At 42.8% G+C, this 26,546-nt stretch overlaps 2 protein-coding genes across 3 annotated transcripts in view; both read right to left on the reverse strand.

The window, feature by feature from the left end:
• Window positions 1-21,481, reverse strand: part of rabggta (Rab geranylgeranyltransferase subunit alpha) — a 31,796-nt gene extending 10,315 nt beyond the window's left edge. Inside the window, exons 1-11 of one of the 2 annotated variants that reach the window (XM_079588186.1) lie at window positions 21,337-21,481; window positions 20,933-20,956; window positions 15,555-15,665; window positions 15,354-15,478; window positions 7,814-8,001; window positions 7,486-7,734; window positions 6,188-6,271; window positions 5,800-5,882; window positions 2,880-2,975; window positions 2,356-2,461; window positions 2,219-2,270 (exon numbers count right to left, since the gene is read on the reverse strand). In XM_079588186.1, the coding sequence (XP_079444312.1) occupies window positions 2,219-2,270; window positions 2,356-2,461; window positions 2,880-2,975; window positions 5,800-5,882; window positions 6,188-6,271; window positions 7,486-7,734; window positions 7,814-8,001; window positions 15,354-15,478; window positions 15,555-15,665; window positions 20,933-20,935 (1,097 nt within the window). In that variant the 5' untranslated portion in view covers window positions 20,936-20,956; window positions 21,337-21,481. Of the gene's footprint in view, window positions 1-2,218; window positions 2,271-2,355; window positions 2,462-2,879; window positions 2,976-5,799; window positions 5,883-6,187; window positions 6,272-7,485; window positions 7,735-7,813; window positions 8,002-15,353; window positions 15,479-15,554; window positions 15,666-20,932; window positions 20,957-21,036 lie in introns of both variants that reach the window. The other variant, XM_079588187.1, reaches the window with a different exon arrangement.
• A 1,156-nt stretch (window positions 21,482-22,637) lies between these two features.
• Window positions 22,638-26,546, reverse strand: part of stxbp3 (syntaxin binding protein 3) — a 17,407-nt gene continuing 13,498 nt past the window's right edge. The window contains exons 18-19 of the mRNA XM_079588960.1: window positions 24,233-24,381; window positions 22,638-23,242 (exon numbers count right to left, since the gene is read on the reverse strand). Of these exons, the coding sequence (XP_079445086.1) occupies window positions 23,142-23,242; window positions 24,233-24,381 (250 nt within the window). The 3' untranslated portion in view covers window positions 22,638-23,141. The remainder of the gene's footprint in view (window positions 23,243-24,232; window positions 24,382-26,546) is intronic.

The raw sequence follows: 26,546 nt of genomic DNA on the forward strand, positions 1-26,546 counted from the left end.
ATTATGTGTTCCTATGCATTTCCTTACGACTGTAAGTTCATATGTGCTCAAACGTGAAGCGACATTTAAGATGCTTTTCAGGTGTCTCACACAAAGCAGTGTGGATCGAAGGAGAACCCCTTCATCCACTGAGGTCTGCCCAGACCACCGTACCGCTGGAGGTGACAGGGTTGGTCAAGAAGGGTCAGATCATCATCGTGGAGAAGGTGCCAGGGAAGCAGAAGTTTTCTCCATGGAGGAATGAGACTGAACTGAACAAGTAACAAAAGGTCCAGATTGACTCTATGAACTTTGCTCACGTCACAGGATTACAGGAAGAGAACCTGAACTCATTCATCCACCTGCTGGACTCAAGCTATACACCTGATGAGAACAGGTGTTCTGCAGGTGAACACAGCCCACTGAGCTTCTACAGATGCCAACATTGCAAAGACAATTTTTGTGCTACATCTTCAAGGATAATAACAAACGTCTTACTGTGACCCCGTAAGTGTTCATCAGAATGTGACCCACGGGGTCAAGGAGGGAACTGTAAGACTGAAAATATTGGTTGGGGCCCTGGTCTGAGACAAAATGGCCCTGCTAGCTAATTAACATTCGACTTCCCCCATACAGCCTGACTTCCTCTCAGAAACAACGAAGAACTCACACAAGAACATGGTTTAATGTGAATGTTTATCAATAACTTATGTTTTTGGTGTCATTTGAAAGGTCTCAAAGTGAGTGGTACAGATATCTCATATCCAGATAGATAAAAGGTAATAAGATTGATAGAAGTTTAGAGAAAACTGGGAAAGCCATTTGAGGGTGGCTTTCCCCATCCCCCATATCACCTGGGCAAACAGTATAAAGGAAGGTGTGCTTGCTCTATCGGGTCTCTTGTCTTTGGATGCCAAGCTGGGGGGAGAGGGCTCTCTCCCTCTCCCTCTCGCTCTCTCTCTTTCTCTCCCTCTCTCTCTCCCTTTCTCTCTCTCTCTCAGGTAACATTTATATTGGGTACAAATGGTTTAAATTCTCATTACATCATGTTGTAACTATTTAAGTGTAAACATAACCTTATTGCACATTGAACTTTTATTTAATTCATGGAGTCAGATTAAAACGAGATAATTGCATATGAGAACCTGTGTCTTATTTAACCAAAATTCCTTTAAAACGCTGGAGAGACTCGAACACGCGCTTCCTTCCCCGTGCTACTGGAAACCCCCATTGGACCAAAATAGCGCGACTTACACTGTTTACAAACTGTATATTTAAAATAGTTTTTAATATACCGGTACACACAATCTGTCTTTTTTTTTTTTTTTTGCTTTTGAAAGAAGTCTCTCCTGCTCACCAAGGCTGCATTTATTTGATCAAAATACAGTAATATTATGAAATATTGTTATAGTTTTAAATAACTCCCATGAGTTGTGCTCCAGCAAAAACATGTAAATTAAGTCCATAAAGTGGGGAAAAGTTCAATTATTGCAGATTTACTGTTCAGTTTTAGTGTTTAATAAAAACTATATTTAAAAATGTATCACTGTTTAACTTTTTTATTAAACATTTATATTTTAAATAGTTTTTAATATACACACAATCGTTCAAAAGTTTGGGGTTATTTTTGCTTTTGAAAGAATTCTCTCCTGCTCAACAAGGCTGCATTCATTTGATCAAAAATACAGTAATATTATGAAATATTGTTATAGTTTTAAACAACTCCCTTCTGTGTGAATATATTGTAAAATGTAATTTATTCCTGTGATCAAAGCTGTATTTTCAGCATTACTCCAGTCTGCAGTGTCACATGATCCTTCAGAAATCATTCTAATATGAGGATTTGATGCTCAAGAAACATTTATGATTATTATCAATGTTGAAAACAGCTTCATATTTTTGTTGAAACCGTGAAACATTTTTCAAGTTTCTTTGATATATAGAACGATCAAAAGAACAGTGTTTATTTGAAATAAAATATACTGTAGAATTATAAATGTCTTTACTGTCACTTTTTTCTCAATTTAATGCATTTTTGCTAAATAAATGTAAAAAAAATACTAAAAAATCTTACTGACCCTAAACTTTGAAATGGTAGTGCATTAATTAGGCTGAGATTTATGGACAGATTAAACTTATGAAGCAAGCTCTTCACCTTCACACCTGAGAGATGAAGAGTTTAGTGGTCAAAATAAATAAATAAACAATTAGAAACACACAAAGAAACACACAGCAGTACCTGAACAGTTCCTGATCAGTAGCAGAGTCTCTGCACCAGCTTTCAGCACAGCCTAAAACATGACCGAAGATTACACACGGTCTTCATCCATCGCTCTTCAATACATACAAAACCCACACACACACACGCACACTCACCTGTGTAGAGAGCGCAGTCTCTGTGTGTGTGTTTCTCTGTCCAGTGGACGGTCAGGTTGTGTTCATTACTCATGTCAGTGATGGAGCCGGGAGGAAGATCACACAGCTGACAGGAACAGTTAAAAATCTGTGTTCTTGTGTATGAAAGCTACAGCTCAAGTGCTTTACAAACAAATGAAGAGCTTTTTATTTGGATAAGAGCATCTGGGACATTCTGCTAAATGTCTCTTTTTGTGTTTCTTAAATCTGACCCTCGAGGTCCAGTTTCCTGCAGTTTAGATCCAACCCAAATGAAACACATATGCACAAGCTAATCGAGGTCTTCAGAAATAATAGAAAGCTGCAGGCCGGTGAGGTACTGGGGTTAAAGGAGCACAGAAGGCACCGGTGGAGGTCGACCATCAGCCTGTACTTCTATAAGCTCAAACAGCAACATTACAGAATAAAGAAAGTCGAACATAAGCATAATAGGTCCTCTTTAAAACAGGAATGGCACTGCTTGGTGACCCGGAAGTGAAGGATACCCAGACAGGACTGTGACGGAAACGCGGATGGGCGCATCTCCACTCCACCCGCTGAGGCTGCCCGTCCAACACCAGCATCAGACCCACTGCCAGCGCCTGAGAGAGAGAGAGAGAGAGAGAGAGAGAGAGAGAGAGAGAGAGAGAGAGAGAGAGAGAGAGAGAGAGAGAGAGAGAGAGAGAGAGAGAGAGAGAGAGAGAGAGAGAGAGAGAGAGAGAGAGAGAGAGAGACTCATTCACTCTGTGCTGTTAAAGGCCATCTTGCAGGGGGTTTTTTTCTTCAAAATTAATATATAACCTTGTATGAAAATACCATGTGAAAAGTAAATGCAGGATTTAAAATCGTTTTGCAAGACATAAGGGCACAAATTTAGTAGAAAACGTGACCGTTTCCTTGACCGTGTTGAAAATTACGTCACATGAGGTAGTCGTTTGCCACCGGGCTCTGCGTTGTGCGTTCGCTCAGTGCAGAGTAGGTTGGTATTCAGTTGGAGCGGTCGTGATTCAGTGTGTTTTCGGTGGTTATTGTATTTCAATTAATCATCGTCGTGGTCAGAGGTGTAGTGGTAAAAAAAGAGGTGGGTAAACTATAAATTCTGGTGAACCACGACGTGGTCACCCGGTAAGGTGGGCCACTGCCTACCGGTGTATGTGTATCCTGATGACATCGCTATAGGCTATCATTTGATGGTACTACCAAGGGTATCACTGGTTGTTCCCTCATCATAGGTCACACAATCACTATTCAATTCATACATTAATCTAAATTCTTGTTAAAAAGACTCAAGAAGGAATATGGTTGAAATCTATAAAGTTTACTAAATTACAAAACAGAGAGAACAAAAATATTTTTAACCCGTAATTACAAAACAAAAACGGTTGTTGTATTTTTAAAAGGCAAAATTTTAATTTGAACTGTAGGCTAGGCTACACCAAATGCTGCGCAAAAAAAAAAATATTGATGACAAATTTTTGTTTATTAGGCTACTTGTTGCCCCTTAATTAAACATTTAAAATATTCACAAATTAATATGGATTTTGTTGTTGTTGATTTATTTTTCTGAGACAAAATTAGAACCTGGAAATATTATTATATAATATTATTCCCGCAGTGCTGAATTAGAAGAGCCATATGTCTCTGGAACCACAGCCTACAGAAAGGTGATTTATAGGCTAATGATAATAAATGTGTCTGAAAAAATAACGAGGCATTTTAATTGTTTATTAATAAACTATTGTTTTCTAAATCAGTGTCGGTTAAAAACATATCTCCATCTCCGCTGTTAAGCAGATGCGCTTTTAGAGAGAAATGCACCTTTCATACGGATTACATAATCAGAATGTATTAGCTTTCGATTCGAATTTGTTCGTTTTGAAGTGGACATTTCAAGCTTTAGCCTACATATTTAGTTTCAGTTCTCGCGCTCCAGTTCACGGAGATCATGAAAGCGCGCCTGATTGTTTTATTTTATTTGACAAAAGCACAACGCTTTCTTGTTATTGCGAGTTTACACAAATAAAAGTAGTTGCGAATAATATATTATTATTTTCTGTATGACAGAAATGATAGAGTATTTTAAATTGTTTCACTGTTGATAAGTGTTCGCGCCCGCGCGTCCGTGCCATGCAGTGCGCGCTCACACTCCGCTCCACTCTCGGATACGCGTCAAAATCTTGTGTTTATTTAATCTCGGCGACATGGAGTTATATGATGACGGCGATATGTGCACACTGTCCCGGCTCCTTCATCGGGTCGCCCGGTCCGCCGTCAGATTGTGTTTCGGCCGCGGGCAGGAAACATGACGGTCACGGATCCGTCAGAGATCACTTATTGTACTTCTGTTTTACAAAATGCATAGGCTACATGTAGCCTACCTGTCTTAATGTGCCTTGTCTTAATTTAATTAACATATCCTACATAAACTTGTAATGTAATGCATTTATGTGTTTGTTATTAGTCTGCAGCCGACACTTATTATAGCCTAAATATAATATATTAAGTTCATTTCCAATCTGTACTCCGAATTTTAATGTTTGTGTTGGCTGTTTCTACATATAAAGTTTTTATACAGTAAGACAGTTGTGATTGTGATTATTTTTGTATTCATTGTCACCAAATGGGGCCATTCAAAGCCTTTATAAAGTCCCTCTTCCTCTTGAAACTGTCTCCTAATGGCTGACATACACAACACATGCAGGTAAGGGTCTAAATAATAGCTTTACTTTTGCCTGATACATGATAATAATCTGTACAATATTTTGATCTGAGCATAGTGTGTTATACATATCGTCGGCTAACGTGAATACATCTATAAGCTAGTAACACTGTTCTCTCATCGAGACCCGACTCCTGCCCCGTTCTCCTCACACCACAGCTCAATGTGTCTCCTCTGACCGTTGTTTTGTCTAATCCTGGCCTGTCTAGAGTCTTTTGGCTTCATATTAGTAAACATCATACGAGTAAACATTTAGGCTACAATTTCCTCAGCGTCTGATCTGACAGAACATCTAGTGTAAACATCTATGCACCAGTCTGCGCACACGTCACACAGAAGGAAGCGCTCGCGCCCTCAGATCACTTGAACATGGCTGTGTTACAAGAGGTAAAAACGATATAAATACTGTTCGTTTTCTCACACAAACCGCTCGTTTCGTGTCTTAGGCCATCAATGTGTACTTACGATGGGGAATTGTTTAATTAGGACTCTGTGTGTGCTCTTTGAGACAGTGACCATAGACCTGCATGATATGACTGTCAGACAAGAACGGTTTGACCTAAAAATATCAAAATTGAAACTACTGCGGAAAAAAGACACCTACATCTTGGATGCCCTTGAGGTAAGCTAAAACGTACCGAAATTTAATTTCAAAGTGAACTATCCCTTTAAATAGTGCTGGTGGATTTCTCTCAGCGGTCACTTACATGAACAGGTTTGGAGAAGGCGACAGACACCCTCTCGCCCTCCCGGCTGATGTACACACAGCTGATCATCTCCTCTCGCTCCGCTACACACACACACACAAACACAGCAGGGGTGAGCAGACTCATGGCAAATGTGCAGTAAAAAAACACACACACACACACACACACACACACACACACACACACACACACACACACACACACACACACACACACACACACACACACACACACACACACACACACACACACACACACACACACACACACACACACACACACACACACACACACACACACACACACACACACACACACACACACACACACACACACACACACACACACACACACACACACACACACACACACACACACACACACACACCTCGGCCCAGCAGCCAGCGGTAGTAGAACCAGGCGCTCTGATCGTTGGGGTCGGTGAAGAAGGCATTGTGCGCCAGCTCATATTCTAGAGAAATAAAGACAGAACATCAATACATTAGCACATGGCTCACTGAAATACCTTTGACTGGTCAAATGCGGTAACCTAATTAATACCTTGATTCTGATTGGCTGACATATTATGTGTAGATTATTTCTGCACAGATATAAAGTAGTTCCAGGTCTTGACCATATTATCATGTTACGACTAAGAGACTAACAGCCACAAGAGCAAAAACACCACAAAGACACTGGCCAGAAAATAACAAATGAGAAACAATAAGATAAAACAAATGTTATACTCAGTCTTCCCACATAATAATAATCAATATTTCCTTTCCAGTTATTTATTTTGATGCAGCCGTGTAATAAGCATTATAATTGTCCTAATGACGGCACATTATCATACTGTAATTTTAGAAATGTCTTTCTAAATGCAATAATAAATAAGTTAACCTTTATTTACTACCGTAAGCACTTTTTTTTCTGTGTGAGACATAAATAATATATATATTTTATTGTTTTCATTTTTAATACACAGAAACTTAAAGCTAACTATAAGGAATGGGATCAGAAAATGACGCAGGCACGGTCTGAACTACCGTTCACATGTCTGGGGTCAATATGATATTTTAAAAAGAAATTAATAATTTTATTTAGCAATGCATTAAATTGATTGATTAAATGATTTAAAAAATGTATTGAAAATAAATGCTGATCTTTTTAACTCATTAAAAAATCTCAGAAAAAAACAATCATTATTACAAATAAAATATTAAACGGCATAAACATGAATAATCATAAATTTTTCTAGAGCATCAAATCATTATAATACAATGATTTCTGAAGGATCATGTGACACTGAAGACTGGAGTAATGATGCTGAAAGTTCAGCTTTGAATACAGGAATAAATTACATTTTACAATATATTCACACAGAAAACACTTTTTTATTTTTATAATATTTCACTACATTACTGTTTTTACTTTATGCATGATCAAATAAATGCAGCCTTGGTGAGAAGAAGAGACTTTTCTGCATTTAAAACATTACAAATTGTACCGACCCCAAATCTTTTAATGGTAGTGAACATCATGATGAGCTCATATACTATTTGCTGAGCCACAAATGCAGAGTTTAAAAACTCTGATTGGTCAATACAGTGTTCAGGATGTGCGGACATTAAGCGAGTCTCGATGCCTTAATGCTTACATGCGGCTGCTCAAAATGAGCTGATGTACCTTTCAGAAGCTGCTCCTCACAGACTCTGTGTGAGTGAACCTGAGGCGAGGCGCTGGGGGCGGGGCTTGTGTCGGGGGCGGAGTCAGGGGCCGGCGGGGGGCGGAGCCGAGGTAACAGCGTGCTCCGGTAATGCCAGCTGGAGTAGTTGGAGAAATTGGAGCCAATCAGGCGCTCTGTAAACTCCAGATCCTGCTCGACCGAGACGCCGGACTCCTTCACCACCGTGCGGCGGTAATCCCAGCAGTGGACTGAGGGAAGAGGCAGGAGAAACACACGTTAGAAAAAGAGAAACATACACATATGAGCAACACACAGTCAGAGTCGTACAGTTGCGCTCGTCCAGGCCGAGGCAGCGGTCGCAGAGGCCGAGCTCGCGGGTCCAGTCGGGCCGGGGCAGGCGCGTGTTGACCCAGGTGCGGTGGTGCCAGCAGCCGTAAGACTTGGGGTTCACCTTCAGACAGACCTCGATGAAGTGCAGCTCACACTCGTACAGCTTCTGCACCTCGTCCTTCTCTCTACAGGAGGCGGAGACAAACACAGAGAAATGCTCTTTCGTTGTAATTGACCGTTCGCAAAGACCCGCCCCCCCTAGTTACGGTCGCTATGTCCGACAAGCCTTGCCGCTCTCACACACACCATGTTGTCACGCAGTGAAAAACACATCGGGAGCAGAGAGGAGACTGACAACACACTGACAGACACAGACCAGGTTACTTTTCATTTACTTTTGATATTAAACAAAGTCTCACCTTTCAAATTTGGTCATTTAAAAAAAAAGAAATTTAAACAATAAATACCGTTTTGAGGCTCTTTAATGTGTCTGTCAGATCGCTGTAGAGCCTCAGTTAAAGCTGCTCGTGAACCGATCATCTCTTCCTTCTAGTTCATTTATAGCATCAAATAAACATTAATGAACATCAGAAGGAATGTTGTTTTAACCGCGGAAAGGCGTCAGTACACTCCGCTTCTCAAGTTCAAATCCTCCCATGTTAATCTACTAACTCTCCTGACTGCTTTGTCTGACAAAATGGCGGATGGCGAAGTATGATTGGTCAGATCACCTGTCAATCAAGCTCCCTGCGAAGGGTCAATTAAGTCATGTTTATTTGTTTGTTTTTCATGATGTAACTTATAATAAGCGTTACTACTATATCTTGACAGGATGAATTGGTAATTTTTTATTTGTATTATTTTATAAATATTAGGGCTGTCAAACGATTAAAATGTTTAATCGCGATTAATCGCATTAATGTCATAGTTAACCCACGATTAATCGCACATTTTTATCTACTCTAAATGTCTCTTGATTTCTTTTTGTCCCATTATTTTTTTTCTCATTTTAACGCTCTTATCAACATGGAAAAGTGGATCGGCTTGCTTTGTGCAAATGTTTTTTATTGAAAACAACATTGGCATATAATGTGTTCAATTTCACACTAACATTCTCACTTGAAGCAAATAATCTCTCACACAATGTAACACTGTCCATCAATAAAAGGGTGAAAGAAATACTGACGAGGTAACGTTACTGATATTGACGAGTGGGCGTAGAAACGCATCAGCTGTGTGTGTGTGTGTGTGTGTGTGTGTGCTTGGCCATCAAGTGGTGTTTCAGACTGGACGATGATAGCTCAGTTCACAACGACACACACACAGATCACTTTGGTCTTGTCAACTAACCCATTTGGCAACTTTTTAAAAGTAAACTTTCCATTCAGAATCTTATTGGCCTCCATTTCGGCGTCTCGCGCTCATCATTCATCCACTCAAAACGTAACGTTAAAGCGGGTCGCACACCGGACGAGAAGCGCAGCGCCTCGTATTTAAAATCCGAACACATTATTCTCTATGAGTGTACACACACCGGCGGCGCCATTCTGCGTTTTTATTGCTGGCCATAAACTGAGAAAGTGCACGTCCGATGTGCGATACGAGTTGTGCTAGACGCGGCTCGGCGCTGCGCTTCTCGTCCACTCTTTGGCCGGTTCGGTTCGCAAACCCAAACAAGTGTGTGCGCCGTGCCTGTTGTTTTGTTTCTGGTCTAGCTAGATCCGGTGTGGCGTTGTAGTTTTAACAACGTTACTAGTTGTTGCAAAAGCATGTGACAAAAACGACAAAGTGTGCTGGGCGTTAATCTCGCGATAAAAAAATTGACACCGTTAAAATGGGTTTGCGTTAACGCCGTTAATAACGCGTTTAACGGACAGCCCTAATATATATTTAACTTATACAACTGTGCCAATACCTTTAGAAATATTTCATAAACCAGTTAGACACATTTTATAAACCTGAGTATGTTTGAGGTCATCAAGGTCACAACGGTTTTTATACGTTTTATAGCTTCTTAATTAATCGTGCTTTTATTTTGTTTCAGAACCATGATGCTAATACATAAACATTTTCCCCATTTAAGTAGAAAAGCAATACTTTTTTAGTTTTTTTTTTGCAGACAAACAAAATGGCTTTACTAATGCAAATATGGTTATAATTATTATTACAATTAAGAAATAAATTTAACCAATTTTTTAAAGCCCAGGTCAGAAAGAAAAAAAAGTCAATTTGTTGACCGAAACGTTCTAAAATAAAGATCAAATACAATTTTTTAGATCATTTAATTTAAATGTTTTAATTATAATCATAAAGTAAAGCAAATGGATTTACCATTTAGTACAGGCACAATTCCAGAAAAGTTGGGACATTTTGTAAAATGTAATAAAATCAAGATTCTGTGACTTTAACCTTTATTTAACTGACTAAAGTACAAAGAAAAGATTTTCAAAGTTTCCACTGGGTGACTTAAGTTTAATTTGGTAAATGTAAACAAAAGTTGGGTATCGAGGCATGTTAGGGTTAGGGTTAACTAACTCCACACAAAAACGGTTTTTCCTGAGCACATGTGGCTGTGTTTAACACCATAGCATGATGGTTTCTCGTGCAGTGCCGTCTGAGGGGTCAAAGGTCACACAGAGGTCTCCTGCCTTGCTCTACACAGACTGAGATTTCTCTGGATTCCCTGAATCTATTTCACAATCTTATGCAAGGTCGATGGTGAAAGACATACATTCTTTGCAATCTTGCATTGAGAAATGTGATTTTTGAAATGTTAGACAATTTTCTCATGATATTTGCCACAAAGCGGTGATACATGACACCCATCTTTACTTGCAAAGACTGAGAAGCTCCTTTACACCCAAACACGATCCCCTCAACTATTACCACCTGCTCACTGTTTCAAAAGAGTTTAACTGGGAGATTCTATAATATTTTCACTTTTATTTTGCCTCTGTCGTAAATCTTTTGGAGTGTGTTGCAGAAAACAAAATCTAAATGTGATTATGTTTAGATACAAAATACAACTAATTTTGGCCAGAGAAAATATTGGTCATTTTTTTCTTTGTCAGTTAAATTAAAGGTAAAAGAGAATGACCAAAATCACATACACTTTCTGGGATTGGGGTTGTACATGTGTGACATGCAAATATGATTATTTGCGTAATATACATTAAATACAATATAAATCGAGTTACTAATAAATTATATTATAGTCAAAATACTATAATAATTAGAAATAAATGTAACCATTTTTCTCAGAAGCCCTGGACAGAAATAAAATTGTTGAAATTGTTTAATTTTCACCGCCAAAAAACACAGATTTAATATTTAATGCACGTGACATGCAAATATGGTTATTAAGCAACACCATCACTAAGATTATCTGATTGCGATGACGAGTGAACAACACTAGATTGTAAACACACGTCATAAATATTTGATGTGACTGTACACATATGTAATCTGATGGTGTTGACCAATACTGAGTGACATACAAGGAAATGAAAGAATGAAAGAAATGCAGCACAGCTCAACAGACTACAATGACTCCGAGAGTCAAACTCGCGGTACTACATTCACAGCATAGCAGCACTGAACTCTGTGTGTGGGGGGTGAACTCTGTGTGTGGGGGGTGAACTCTGTGTGTGGGGGGTGAACTCTGTGTGTGGGGGGTGAACTCTGTGTGTCGGGGGTGAACTCTGTGTGTCGGGGGTGAACTCTGTGTGTCGGGGGTGAACTCTGTGTGTCGGGGGTGAACTCTGTGTGTCGGGGGTGAACTCTGTGTGTCGGGGGTGAACTCTGTGTGTCGGGGGTGAACTCTGTGTGTCGGGGGTGAACTCTGTGTGTCGGGGGTGAACTCTGTGTGTCGGGGGTGAACTCTGTGTGTCGGGGGTGAACTCTGTGTGTCGGGGGTGAACTCTGTGTGTCGGGGGTGAACTCTGTGTGTCGGGGGTGAACTCTGTGTGTCGGGGGTGAACTCTGTGTGTCGGGGGTGAACTCTGTGTGTCGGGGGTGAACTCTGTGTGTCGGGGGTGAACTCTGTGTGTCGGGGGTGAACTCTGTGTGTCGGGGGTGAACTCTGTGTGTCGGGGGTGAACTCTGTGTGTCGGGGGTGAACTCTGTGTGTCGGGGGTGAACTCTGTGTGTCGGGGGTGAACTCTGTGTGTCGGGGGTGAACTCTGTGTGTCGGGGGTGAACTCTGTGTGTCGGGGGTGAACTCTGTGTGTCGGGGGTGAACTCTGTGTGTCGGGGGTGAACTCTGTGTGTCGGGGGTGAACTCTGTGTGTCGGGGGTGAACTCTGTGTGTCGGGGGTGAACTCTGTGTGTCGGGGGTGAACTCTGTGTGTCGGGGGTGAACTCTGTGTGTCGGGGGTGAACTCTGTGTGTCGGGGGTGAACTCTGTGTGTCGGGGGTGAACTCTGTGTGTCGGGGGTGAACTCTGTGTGTCGGGGGTGAACTCTGTGTGTCGGGGGTGAACTCTGTGTGTCGGGGGTGAACTCTGTGTGTCGGGGGTGAACTCTGTGTGTCGGGGGTGAACTCTGTGTGTCGGGGGTGAACTCTGTGTGTCGGGGGTGAACTCTGTGTGTCGGGGGTGAACTCTGTGTGTCGGGGGTGAACTCTGTGTGTCGGGGGTGAACTCTGTGTGTCGGGGGTGAACTCTGTGTGTCGGGGGTGAACTCTGTGTGTCGGGGGTGAACTCTGTGTGTCGGGGGTGAACTCTGTGTGTCGGGGGTGAACTCTGTGTGTCGGGGGTGAACTCTGTGTGTCGGGGGTGAACTCTGTGTGTCGGGGGTGAACTCTGTGTGTCGGGGGTGAACTCTGTGTGTCGGGGGTGAACTCTGTGTGTCGGGGGTGAACTCTGTGTGTCGGGGGTGAACTCTGTGTGTCGGGGGTGAACTCTGTGTGTCGGGGGTGAACTCTGTGTGTCGGGGGTGAACTCTGTGTGTCGGGGGTGAACTCTGTGTGTCGGGGGTGAACTCTGTGTGTCGGGGGTGAACTCTGTGTGTCGGGGGTGAACTCTGTGTGTCGGGGGTGAACTCTGTGTGTCGGGGGTGAACTCTGTGTGTCGGGGGTGAACTCTGTGTGTCGGGGTGAACTCTGTGTGTCGGGGGTGAACTCTGTGTGTCGGGGGTGAACTCTGTGTGTCGGGGGTGAACTCTGTGTGTCGGGGGTGAACTCTGTGTGTCGGGGGTGAACTCTGTGTGTCGGGGGTGAACTCTGTGTGTCGGGGGTGAACTCTGTGTGTCGGGGGTGAACTCTGTGTGTCGGGGGTGAACTCTGTGTGTCGGGGGTGAACTCTGTGTGTCGGGGGTGAACTCTGTGTGTCGGGGGTGAACTCTGTGTGTCGGGGGTGAACTCTGTGTGTCGGGGGTGAACTCTGTGTGTCGGGGGTGAACTCTGTGTGTCGGGGGTGAACTCTGTGTGTCGGGGGTGAACTCTGTGTGTCGGGGGTGAACTCTGTGTGTCGGGGGTGAACTCTGTGTGTCGGGGGTGAACTCTGTGTGTCGGGGGTGAACTCTGTGTGTCGGGGGTGAACTCTGTGTGTCGGGGGTGAACTCTGTGTGTCGGGGGTGAACTCTGTGTGTCGGGGGTGAACTCTGTGTGTCGGGGGTGAACTCTGTGTGTCGGGGGTGAACTCTGTGTGTCGGGGGTGAACTCTGTGTGTCGGGGGTGAACTCTGTGTGTCGGGGGTGAACTCTGTGTGTCGGGGGTGAACTCTGTGTGTCGGGGGTGAACTCTGTGTGTCGGGGGTGAACTCTGTGTGTCGGGGGTGAACTCTGTGTGTCGGGGGTGAACTCTGTGTGTCGGGGGTGAACTCTGTGTGTCGGGGGTGAACTCTGTGTGTCGGGGGTGAACTCTGTGTGTCGGGGGTGAACTCTGTGTGTCGGGGGTGAACTCTGTGTGTCGGGGGTGAACTCTGTGTGTCGGGGGTGAACTCTGTGTGTCGGGGGTGAACTCTGTGTGTCGGGGGTGAACTCTGTGTGTCGGGGGTGAACTCTGTGTGTCGGGGGTGAACTCTGTGTGTCGGGGGTGAACTCTGTGTGTCGGGGGTGAACTCTGTGTGTCGGGGGTGAACTCTGTGTGTCGGGGGTGAACTCTGTGTGTCGGGGGTGAACTCTGTGTGTCGGGGGTGAACTCTGTGTGTCGGGGGTGAACTCTGTGTGTCGGGGGTGAACTCTGTGTGTCGGGGGTGAACTCTGTGTGTCGGGGGTGAACTCTGTGTGTCGGGGGTGAACTCTGTGTGTCGGGGGTGAACTCTGTGTGTCGGGGGTGAACTCTGTGTGTCGGGGGTGAACTCTGTGTGTCGGGGGTGAACTCTGTGTGTCGGGGGTGAACTCTGTGTGTCGGGGGTGAACTCTGTGTGTCGGGGGTGAACTCTGTGTGTCGGGGGTGAACTCTGTGTGTCGGGGGTGAACTCTGTGTGTCGGGGGTGAACTCTGTGTGTCGGGGGTGAACTCTGTGTGTCGGGGGTGAACTCTGTGTGTCGGGGGTGAACTCTGTGTGTCGGGGGTGAACTCTGTGTGTCGGGGGTGAACTCTGTGTGTCGGGGGTGAACTCTGTGTGTCGGGGGTGAACTCTGTGTGTCGGGGGTGAACTCTGTGTGTCGGGGGTGAACTCTGTGTGTCGGGGGTGAACTCTGTGTGTCGGGGGTGAACTCTGTGTGTCGGGGGTGAACTCTGTGTGTCGGGGGTGAACTCTGTGTGTCGGGGTGAACTCTGTGTGTCGGGGGTGAACTCTGTGTGTCGGGGGTGAACTCTGTGTGTCGGGGGTGAACTCTGTGTGTCGGGGGTGAACTCTGTGTGTCGGGGGTGAACTCTGTGTGTCGGGGGTGAACTCTGTGTGTCGGGGGTGAACTCTGTGTGTCGGGGGTGAACTCTGTGTGTCGGGGGTGAACTCTGTGTGTCGGGGGTGAACTCTGTGTGTCGGGGGTGAACTCTGTGTGTCGGGGGTGAACTCTGTGTGTCGGGGGTGAACTCTGTGTGTCGGGGGTGAACTCTGTGTGTCGGGGGTGAACTCTGTGTGTCGGGGGTGAACTCTGTGTGTCGGGGGTGAACTCTGTGTGTCGGGGGTGAACTCTGTGTGTCGGGGGTGAACTCTGTGTGTCGGGGGTGAACTCTGTGTGTCGGGGGTGAACTCTGTGTGTCGGGGGTGAACTCTGTGTGTCGGGGGTGAACTCTGTGTGTCGGGGGTGAACTCTGTGTGTCGGGGGTGAACTCTGTGTGTCGGGGGTGAACTCTGTGTGTCGGGGGTGAACTCTGTGTGTCGGGGGTGAACTCTGTGTGTCGGGGGTGAACTCTGTGTGTCGGGGGTGAACTCTGTGTGTCGGGGGGTGAACTCTGTGTGTCGGGGGTGAACTCTGTGTGTCGGGGTGAACTCTGTGTGTCGGGGGTGAACTCTGTGTGTCGGGGGTGAACTCTGTGTGTCGGGGGTGAACTCTGTGTGTCGGGGGTGAACTCTGTGTGTCGGGGGTGAACTCTGTGTGTCGGGGGTGAACTCTGTGTGTCGGGGGTGAAGGGCATTAGCGCTCTCTCACCGCAGCGTCTCCAGGTGCAGCAGGACCTCTCTCCTGTAGTTCCACAGGGTGGCGATGTCGGGGTTTGAGGACAGCAGCAGCTGAGTCAGGTGCAGAGCCTCCTCGTCCTGTTCCCCAGCGCTCCTCTAACACACACAGAGGAACTATCACACATACTCTCGTCACGCTACGCACTCATCACACACACGCTGCAGAACAAACCTTCTTCAGGACGGCATCGCGAGTGGACACAAACGCCTTCAGCTTCTTCTCTCGCTCTTTCCTCTTCTCCTCCTCCTGCTGCGCTGTGGACTTCAACTTCACACGCCCGTGCTGACCAACACACACACACACACACACGCACACACGCACACACACGCAAGTGGGGGTGTTAAAAAATAAAATAAAAAAGTATTTGCAATATTTTTTATAATTTTTACACAGTATAATTTGAGTTTTATATTAAATCTGATATGATCATAATGCGACCGATCATATTTCCGGGTCCGTCGCATGAGAATGATCATATTTAGGGGTCCGTCGCATGAGAATGATCATATTCAGGGGTCCGTCGCATGAGAATGATCATATTTAGGGGTCCGTCACATGAGAATGATCATATTTAGGGGTCCGTCGCATGAGAATGATCATATTCAGGGGTCCGTCGCATGAGAATGATCATATTTAGGGGTCCGTCGCATGAGAATGATGATATTAAGGGGTCCGTCACATGAGAATGATCATATTTAGGGGTCCGTCACATGAGAATGATCATATTTAGGGGTCTGTCGCATTAGAATGATCATACTAGGGGTCCGTCACATGAGAATGACCATATTTAGGGGTCAGTCGCATTAGAATGATCATATTTAGGGGTCCGTCACATGAGAATGATCATATTTAGGGGTCCGTCACATGAGAATGATAATATTTCCGGGTCCGTCGCATGAGAATGATCATATTTAGGGGTCCGTCACATGAGAATGATCATATTAAGGGGTCCGTCACATGAGAATGATCATATTAAGGGGTCCGTCACATGAGAATGATCATATTTAGGGGTCCGTCACATGAGAATGATCATATTTAGGGGTCCGTCGCATAAGAATGATCATATTTAGGGGTCCGTCACATGAGAATGACCATATTTAGGGGTCAGTCGCATTAGAATGATCATATTTAGGGGTCCGTCACATGAGAATGGTCATATTTAGGGTTCGTCACATGAGAATGATCATATTTGGGGGTCCGTCGCATTAGAATAATCATATTTAGGGGTCCGTCACATGAGAATGATCATATTTAGGGGTCCGTCACATGAGAATGATCATATTTAGGGGTCCGTCACATGAGAATGATCATATTTGGGGGTCCGTCGCATTAGAATAATCATATTTAGGGGTCCGTCACATGAGAATGATCATATTTAGGGGTCCGTCACATGAGAATGATCATATTTAGGGGTCAGTCACATGAGAATGATCATATTTGGGGGTCCGTCGCATTAGAATAATCATATTTAGGGGTCCGTCACATGAGAATGGTCATATTTAGGGGTCCGTCACGTGAGAATGATCATATTTGGGGGTCCGTCGCATTAGAATAATCATATTTAGGGGTCCGTCACATGAGAATAATCATATTTAATGGTCCGTCACATGAGAATGATCATATTTAGGGGTCCGTCGCATGAGAATGATCATATTTAGGGGTCAGTCGCATTAGAATGATCATATTTAGGGGTCCGTCACATGAGAATGATCATATTTAGTGGTCCGTCACATGAGAATGATCATATTTAGGGGTCAGTCGCATTAGAATGATCATATTTAGGGGTCCGTCACAAGAGAATGATCATATTTAGGGGTCCGTCGCATTAGAATAATCATATTTAGGGGTCCGTCACATGAGAATGATCATATTTAGGGGTCCGTCACATGAGAATGATAATATTTCTGGGTCCGTCGCATGAGAATGATCATATTTAGGGGTCCGTCACATGAGAATGATCATATTTAGGGGTCCGTCGCATGAGAATGATCATATTTGGGGGTCCGTCGCATTAGAATAATCATATTTAGGGGTCCGTCACATGAGAATGATCATATTTAGGGGTCCGTCACATGAGAATGATCATATTTAGGGGTCCGTCACATGAGAATGATCATATTTAGGGGTCCGTCACATGAGAATGATCATATTTAGGGGTCAGTCACATGAGAATGATCATATTTGGGGGTCCGTCGCATTAGAATAATCATATTTAGGGGTCCGTCACATGAGAATGGTCATATTTAGGGGTCCGTCACGTGAGAAAGATCATATTTGGGGGTCCGTCGCATTAGAATAATCATATTTAGGGGTCCGTCACATGAGAATAATCATATTTAATGGTCCGTCACATGAGAATGATCATATTTAGGGGTCCGTCGCATGAGAATGATCATATTTAGGGGTCAGTCGCATTAGAATGATCATATTTAGGGGTCCGTCACATGAGAATGATCATATTTAGTGGTCCGTCACATGAGAATGATCATATTTAGGGGTCAGTCGCATTAGAATTATCATATTTAGGGGTCAGTCGCATTAGAATGATCATATTTAGGGGTCCGTCACAAGAGAATGATCATATTTAGGGGTCCGTCGCATTAGAATAATCATATTTAGGGGTCCGTCACATGAGAATGATCATATTTAGGGGTCCGTCACATGAGAATGATAATATTTCCGGGTCCGTCGCATGAGAATGATCATATTTAGGGGTCCGTCACATGAGAATGATCATATTTAGGGGTCCGTCGGATGAGAATGATCATATTAAGGGGTCCGTCACATGAGAATGATCATATTTAGGGGTCCGTCACATGAGAATGATCATATTTAGGGGTCCGTCGCATTAGAATGATCATATTTAGGGGTCCATCACATGAGAAGGACCATATTTAGGGGTCAGTCGCATTAGAATGATCATATTTAGGGGTCCGTCACATGAGAATGATCATATTTGGGGGTCCGTCGCATTAGTATAATCATATTTAGGGGTCCGTCACATGAGAATGGTCATATTCAGGGGTTCGTCACATGAGAATGATCATATTTGGGGGTCCGTCGCATTAGAATAATCATATTTAGGGGTCCGTCACATGAGAATGATCATATTTAGGGGTCCGTCACATGAGAATTATCATATTTAGGGGTCCGTCACATGAGAATGATCATATTTAGGGGTCCGTCACATGAGAATGATCATATTTGGGGGTCCGTCGCATTAGAATAATCATATTTAGGGGTCCGTCACATGAGAATGGTCATATTTAGGGGTCCGTCACGTGAGAATTATCATATTTGGGGGTCCGTCGCATTAGAATAATCATATTTAGGGGTCCGTCACATGAGATAAATCATATTTAATGGTCCGTCACATGAGAATGATCATATTTAGGGGTCCGTCGCATTAGAATAATCATATTTAGGGGTCCGTCGCATGAGAATGATCATATTTAGGGGTCAGTCGCATTAGAATGATCATATTTAGGGGTCCGTCACATGAGAATGATCATATTTAGTGGTCCGTCACATGAGAATGATCATATTTAGGGGTCAGTCGCATTAGAATGATCATATTTAGGGGTCCGTCGCATGAGAATGATCATATTTAGGGGTCAGTCGCATTAGAATGATCATATTTAGGGGTCCGTCGCATGAGAATGATCATATTTGGGGGTCCGTCGCATTAGAATAATCATATTTAGGGGTCCGTCACATGAGAATGATCATATTTGGGGGTCCGTCGCATTAGAATGATCATATTTAGGGGTCCGTCACATGAGAATGATCATATTTGGGGGTCAGTCGCATTAGAATGATCATAATTAGGGGTCCGTCGCATGAGAATGATCATATTTAGGGGTCAGTCGCATTAGAGTGATCATATTTAGGGGTCCGTCGCATGAGAATGATCATATTTAGGGGTCCGTCGCATGAGAATGATTATATTTAGGGTCCGTCGCATGAGAATGATCATATTCAGGGGTCCGTCGCATGAGAATGATCATATTTAGGGGTCCGTCGCATGAGAATGATCATATTTAGGGGTCCGTGGCATGAGAATGATCATATTTAGGGGTCCGTCGCATGAGAATGATCATATTTAGGGGTCCGTCGCATGAGAATGATCATATTTAGGGGTCCGTGGCATGACAATTATTATATTCAAGGGTCCGTCACATTAGAATGATCATATTTCCGGGTCCGTCGCATGAGAATGATCATATTTCCGGGTTCGTCGCATGAGAATGATCATATTTCCGGGTCCGTCGCATGAGAATGATCATATTCAGGGGTCCGTGGCATGACAATTAATATATTCAAGGGTCCGTCACATTAGAATGATCATATTTCCGGGTCCGTCGCATGAGAATGATCATATTTCCGGGTCCATCGCATGAGAATGATCATATTTCCGGGTCCGTCGCATGAGAATGATCATATTCAGGGGTCCGTCGCATGAGAATGATCATATTTAGGGGTCCGTCGCATGAGAATGATCATATTTAGGGGTCCGTCGCATGAGAATGATCATATTCAGGGGTCCGTCACATGAGAATGATCATATTTAGGGGTCCGTCGCATGAGAATGATCATATTTAGGGTCCGTCGCATGAGAATGATCATATTCAGGGGTCCGTCGCATGAGAATGATCATATTTAGGGGTCCGTCGCATGAGAATGATCATATTTAGGGGTCCGTCGCATGAGAATGATCATATTTAGGGGTCCGTCGCATGAGAATGATCATATTTAGGGGTCCGTGGCATGACAATTATTATATTCAAGGGTCCGTCACATTAGAATGATCATATTTCCGGGTCCGTCGCATGAGAATGATCATATTTCCGGGTCCGTCGCATGAGAATGATCATATTCAGGGGTCCGTCACATGAGAATGATCATATTCAGGGGTCCGTCACATGAGAATGATCATATTTAGGGGTCCTTCACATGAGAATGATCATATTTAGGGGTCCGTCGCATGAGAATGATCATATTTCCGGGTCCGTCGCATGAGAATGATCATATTTAGGGGTCCGTCACATGAGAATGATCATATATTCAGGGGTCCGTCGCATGAGAATGATCATATTTAGGGGTCCGTCACATGAGAATGATCATATTTCCGGGTCCGTCGCATGAGAATGATCATATTTAGGGGTCCGTCGCATGAGAATGATCATATTTCCAGGTTCGTCACATGAGAATGATCATATTTAGGGGTACGTCGCATGAGAATGATCATATTTAGGGGTCCGTCGCATGAGAATGATCATATTTAGGGGTCCGTGGCATGACAATTATTATATTCAAGGGTCCGTCGCATGAGAATGATCATATTCAAGGGTCTGTCACATTAGAATGATCATATTTAGGGCTCCGTTGCATGAGAATGATCATATTTAGGGGTCTGTCGCATGAGAATGATCATATTTAGGGGTCCGTGGCATGATAATTATTATATTTAGGGGTCCGTCACATTAGAATGATCATATTTAGGGCAAAGTAGAGGAAACGGCATAACACTGAAAGGAAGAACAACTCACCATATTTCACCACTTGATTAAGATCTATAAAAATGGAAAGGTAAGGTCAGTGGGTTTTTTTCAATACATGTGCACTGCAAAAGCCTTTTAACTACACACGATACCTCTTGATCAGAATATGACACACCCATAACACAGACTGAATGAAGAGCTCCATCCATGCCATTTAAAATGTGAAATATCGCATCAACACACACTTCCTACCGCTTAGACAGCAATAACACACGAGTGTAGAGCTATAAATTCATCGCAGGTCTAAACACATCTGGATGATTGATCTGTCATACTGATGATGCACATTCACTGAAGCTTCACAGCACGCGTTAACAGTTTCGGGCGAAACATTATAGGCCTAACGTTACCTATTAAACAGCTTTGTATGATGAAGAGCGTTTATGTTTTACCTGTGTGTTTGACTTCAGGGTGTGCAGTGCAGTGCAGGATAAGTAATAAATGCGAACTGTACTACAAACAACTCTTCCGTCGCTTCAAAAACGCGTCACCATCGTAAATCCACTAGCGCCCTCTAGATTAGAAGACGAAAACTGCACGAGATGTCTGGAAATCTCTCTTATATCAAACTGTAACAAATACATTTAGTAGCATTTATTTAGTAGTTAAAGACAGGCCTATAAAGGACGATTTTTATTATATAATTTTATTTATACATTTTTATTATATTTTCTCTTTTGAAAAAAACAAAAAAAAATGCCATTATAAAGAACATTATTAGACTTGTTTAATAGATTTGTATATAATGAAAAATGTAAATCTGGTTATAATCTAGTGGCAAAAAAGAAAACTAATCATCTTTTTAGTGTGCGTGCTCAAGTGCATTCGTCAAATCATGTAATGTAATTATTATTTTATTTATTAATTGGAATTTAGTTCAATTAATGAATAGAAACAAAATATAAGAATTATACTCTAGGTGGCAGAAATGTTTAAATCATTTTCTAGAGTAATCTTTTTGCCCCAACAAATAAAGGTAGGCTATCAATTTCCTGTCAGACAGAGCCGTGTAAACGTATACAGGCTTTATACAACGTTCATTCAGACGCTCAACACGCACATATCCATGTTTTCACGCATTTCTTTATAGTTTAAGTCCCAAAATAGGACAGATTTGATAAGATTGGTTTACTCGCATGATCGGTCCTCTGAGAGTTATTGTGCGGAGAGCCTGCCGTAACCAGAGACCGTTTCTGGGACACCGTGTAATGCAGAAATAAAGAAGACTATCTTCTTACCTTTGTGTCTTTGACTTTTTATGAACTCAAGCTGGAATTGTATAGTTAAATCCCTCAATAAAAGCAAACTGCTCATGGCAACCACACTGTACCTGCAGTTTCTTCGGGAAGTGTACAAATCAACAGCTCCGGAGGGCAATGACAACATCCACGAAATCATATATTCAGACATATATATTTTTTTTAATGTGAAATTAGACCACATTACAAACAGTTTAAATGTTACAAACCAAACAGAAGGATTGAACCACATCATTCATGTCATGTCAGTCGTTCAATCAATGCAAGTATAGGCCTACATTACATCTGTTAAATCACTTCTTTTGTTCATTCTTGAGTATACATGTTTTATACAAACAAAAACACGAGCGAGCGAGAATAAATATGTACAAATCAACCTAATTCAATAACAAAAAGACAAACGTTAAAACATCTTTTCAAATTGACAGTCGAGGTTTTCTTCTTTTTTCTTTACAAATAACTACTGTTAGTGTGAGAGAGACATTAATACACAGAAAAGTGTAAATCCAGTGCACTAGTTAATAAAGGCACCAGTTTGTAAGGCTCATAAGTACGCTGATGTCATTTATGCATTATTTTAAATGTGCTTCAACTGTATTAAAGGGTTATCAAACAAATACGGTGTTACACAAGTCCTTTAATAGTGCTGCATGTTTTATTTTCCATGATATTGTGTTATAAACTTTATTCAACAATTTAGAAAAGCCTGAAAACCTCAACAAACTCAAATCTCATCGTTTGTGAAGTTGGTTGTTATATTTAACCTTAAAACGAGCATGATGTTACACACATGAAACCACCTCGGGACGTGTTTGATCACCCCTGTTTGTTTTTTCTGTGAAAAGCGTTTAAAGTAATGAGAAGTAAAGCTGATCGAGGCGACACAAAAGCAGCCGAGACGCGTTCCCTTCAGTCCTGGTGGGGGAATTAGGCAGGGCTCAGGGTTTGTCCTCCTCGATGGTGAACTTCTCCATCGGTTGTTTGCCCAGATTAAAGATATCCTGCAGCAGATCGCGCGGCGTGAGGATGTGTGTCGAGCCTGGGGACAATAAAAAAAGACATTATTTGAATCTGGCTCGGTTTCATTTGAAAACATCAAGCCACGAAGCCTCTTTCAGGTTTAAAGGAGAACTCCGGTCAGTTTTAACATTGAGCTCAATTTTTAGTAAATTTGGAGTGCTGTTAATACAGAGAACAACGACAAAAATCGGTGTTGCCTACACCGTGTTATCCTCTTTTTAAAATGTGCACCCTATTGACTTCAATGGGGCAAGTTTTAAACCTGCTTTTATCCTCTTATCATCCTTGATGTGTCATTACAAGTGCCCAGCCATGTGAGTGATTCCTTCAGAGTGAACACGAGTGAATCTGACTGCAGTAGATGTGAAAGATATTCATAAAAATGATGTTAATTCAACAAGCGCACAGACCTGTATTTACTTCCTGTTTTCGGTCGAAGTCCAGAGTAGTCGAATGTTGAGTTCACGCCCGTGATCATAGGTAACTAGCAACAGTGGAGACTCAGACTGTCAGCTGTCAGCCGAAGACGGTGCTGTGTGGTGTTTTGAGAATATCAGCTCTGATGGATATTTGTAAAAAAAAAATCATCTAAGTTACCTATGATCACGCGCGTGAACTCGACAGTCGACTACTGTGGACTTCGACCGAAAACAGGAAGTAAATACAGGTCTGTGCGCTTGTTGAATTAACATCATTTTTATTCATATTTTTCACATCTACTGCAGTCAGATTCACTCGTGTTCACTCTGAAGGAATCACTCACATGGCTGGGCACTTGTAATGACACATCAAGGATGGTAAGAGGATAAAAGCAGGTTTATAACATGCCCCATTCAAGTCAATAGGGTGCAAATTTTAAAAAGAGGATTACACGGTGTAGGCAACACCGATTTTTGTCGTTGTTCTCTGTATTAACAGCACTCCAAATTTACTAAAAATTGAGCTCAATGTTAAAACTGACCGGAGTTCTCCTTTAATACAGAATGATGATGCTCATAGGGACCCTTACCGATGATGACCTCACAGGATTTATTAGCGTGTGTGACTTCATAAGCACAGCGCATCTCTGAGGGACTGACTCCCCCCAGAAGAAAGACGATGAGGCGCGAGCCGCTCCTGAGGTCATCCGGAGAGCTGCCCTTGTGCTTCTGCCGCGCACTGACACAAAACACACACGATCAATGGAAGAAACACACATTTATTGCATGCAACGCAAGACAATGCCTTCTGCATTCAGCTCGGTTCAAAAGCTTGGGGTCGAAGATTTTTCAGCAGCATTACTCCAGTCTTCAGTGTCACATGAGCCTTCAGAAATCATTAATGTGATGATTTGATGCTCGAGAAACATTTATGATTATTATCAATGTTGAAAAAAGTTGTGATTTTGATGAATAGAAAGATAAATAAAAAATATTTTTTTTTGAAATAAAAATATTTCCTAATATTATATAAATGTCTCTACTGTCACTACTAACTTAACTACATTTGTCAGTTGCCTGTTGCTCAGTTGCTTTTAAAAAGTAGCGAATTACTTTTTTCAGCAAGTAGTGTGACCAAAAAGCTACATTTGGTTTTGAGTTTTGACAAGCCTGCAATGCATTGAATTGTCTTCTTCTGATTAGATCTTAAAGCTGCCGTCGGCAAGTCTGGCAGATTGAGTGGACTTAGACAACATTTTGAATGATTACAACTCTCATGTCCCTCCCCCACGTGTGTACCTGATTTTCCGTGAACGCGTCCGTCTCTTCAGCATCGATCAACACCATAGACTCGGAGGTAGGCTGCCCTGGCTAATCTATCCATAGATAGCAATAACCGAGGAATTGGAAGCTTGTTATTAGATTTTCTCTATGCCATCACGCTTCGTACAATCTTCAGGCGAACTTCAGGCGTGTCGTGTGCATGTGATATTGTAACGTCCGCGTCTGCGCGAGGGAGGGGGATCTGTGATTTGTGCACGACCTGTGATTGACAGTCAGATCTCACACACCCCTGCGCTGATTAGACCCGATGATCCGGGAGCGGTGGATTTTTGCAAAACAAAATAACACGCTCCAGGTGGAGTTAGAAGCTCGGGTTTTTTTCTAAAACCACCTTATTTATGTTGTTTTGTCGGATTATAGTGTCAATTTCACTGAATTTGATCAAAAAAATGTTGCAGACGGCAGCTTTAAACTAAAATCATGCGTTACCAGCATCTATAGTTTCATCACACATCTTACGCTTTACAGTTCACTGAGAAGAGATCGTCTGATGATCATATAAAGGACGTACAGTTGACATGAATCGACTAGTAAAGTTTACGCTTTTGTATGTAATTTATAGTTGTCGCTGTCTGCAGCAAAGACTTTAAACTTGAATAATAGCAATTTTAAATTGATTAATTGTCCTGCTTTATTGCACTCTATATAAAATGTCTACTTCTGATTTGATGATGACCCGTCACAGTTTAAGTGTCCCGCCACAGTTTTATAATGAACCTAAAAGTTGTGTTTTGAGCCATTGCTTTGGCAAAGCATCCGTCAATCGGAGAGAAAACAAAATGGTAATATTATCACAAGACAAAGGCTGTGATCTACTGAAGTATGTTGTGGCGGGTCTCAGAACGAAGCGTCTCAGAGCTTCATCACTGCTTGTGCTGGGAGTTTAACAAACATGTTTGACTACCGTGTATCCAATTTAAGTTGTATAGATTTTGTTCTTTCTTTGATGTTACAATAGTAGCAATTCTGCACTTTGACAGTCAGTGTGAGATATAGGCTATATTTGAGTATTGTCTGTATCTTTGGATAGTTTACAAACTCTTTGAAATCAGAATTGTATTGCTTTTCACTGTTTTAAACTCCAAATCTTTTCAGTTATTTGTAATAGTCAAATTAGCTTAAATGTAACTAGCTACTTTTTGATCACAATTTGTAATGTAGCAAACCACTTGTTCAGTAGAGCGGCTTGACTGCATCTGAACTACTTTAACTTATGAGTAACTTGCAGCTTCTCCAACACTGCAATTCAATGCATCCTTGTTGAGTAAAAGTATTAATTTCTTTAATTAAAACAAAAATAAATCTTACTGACCCCATAGATTTGAACAGTGGTGAATGATCTATGACATTATGCAATTATATCATCAGCAGAAAATGAGAAGAGTTTTCATTTTAAGTGGTTCATGTTATTTAAAAAAAACAATAACATGAAACAAGACAACAAAATGTGTAATGAAATGTGTAATTCTGTATGTGAACACAGAGCAAGCAGCCAACAACCCCAAGCTGACCCCTGCCTTACCTCACCACTCTGAAAGCCCAGAGGAATGAAGAGAGAGA

The sequence above is a fragment of the Phoxinus phoxinus genome (genome assembly GCF_949152265.1).
Source record: "Phoxinus phoxinus genome assembly, chromosome: 18".
Taxonomy (NCBI): Eukaryota; Metazoa; Chordata; class Actinopteri; order Cypriniformes; family Leuciscidae; genus Phoxinus; species Phoxinus phoxinus.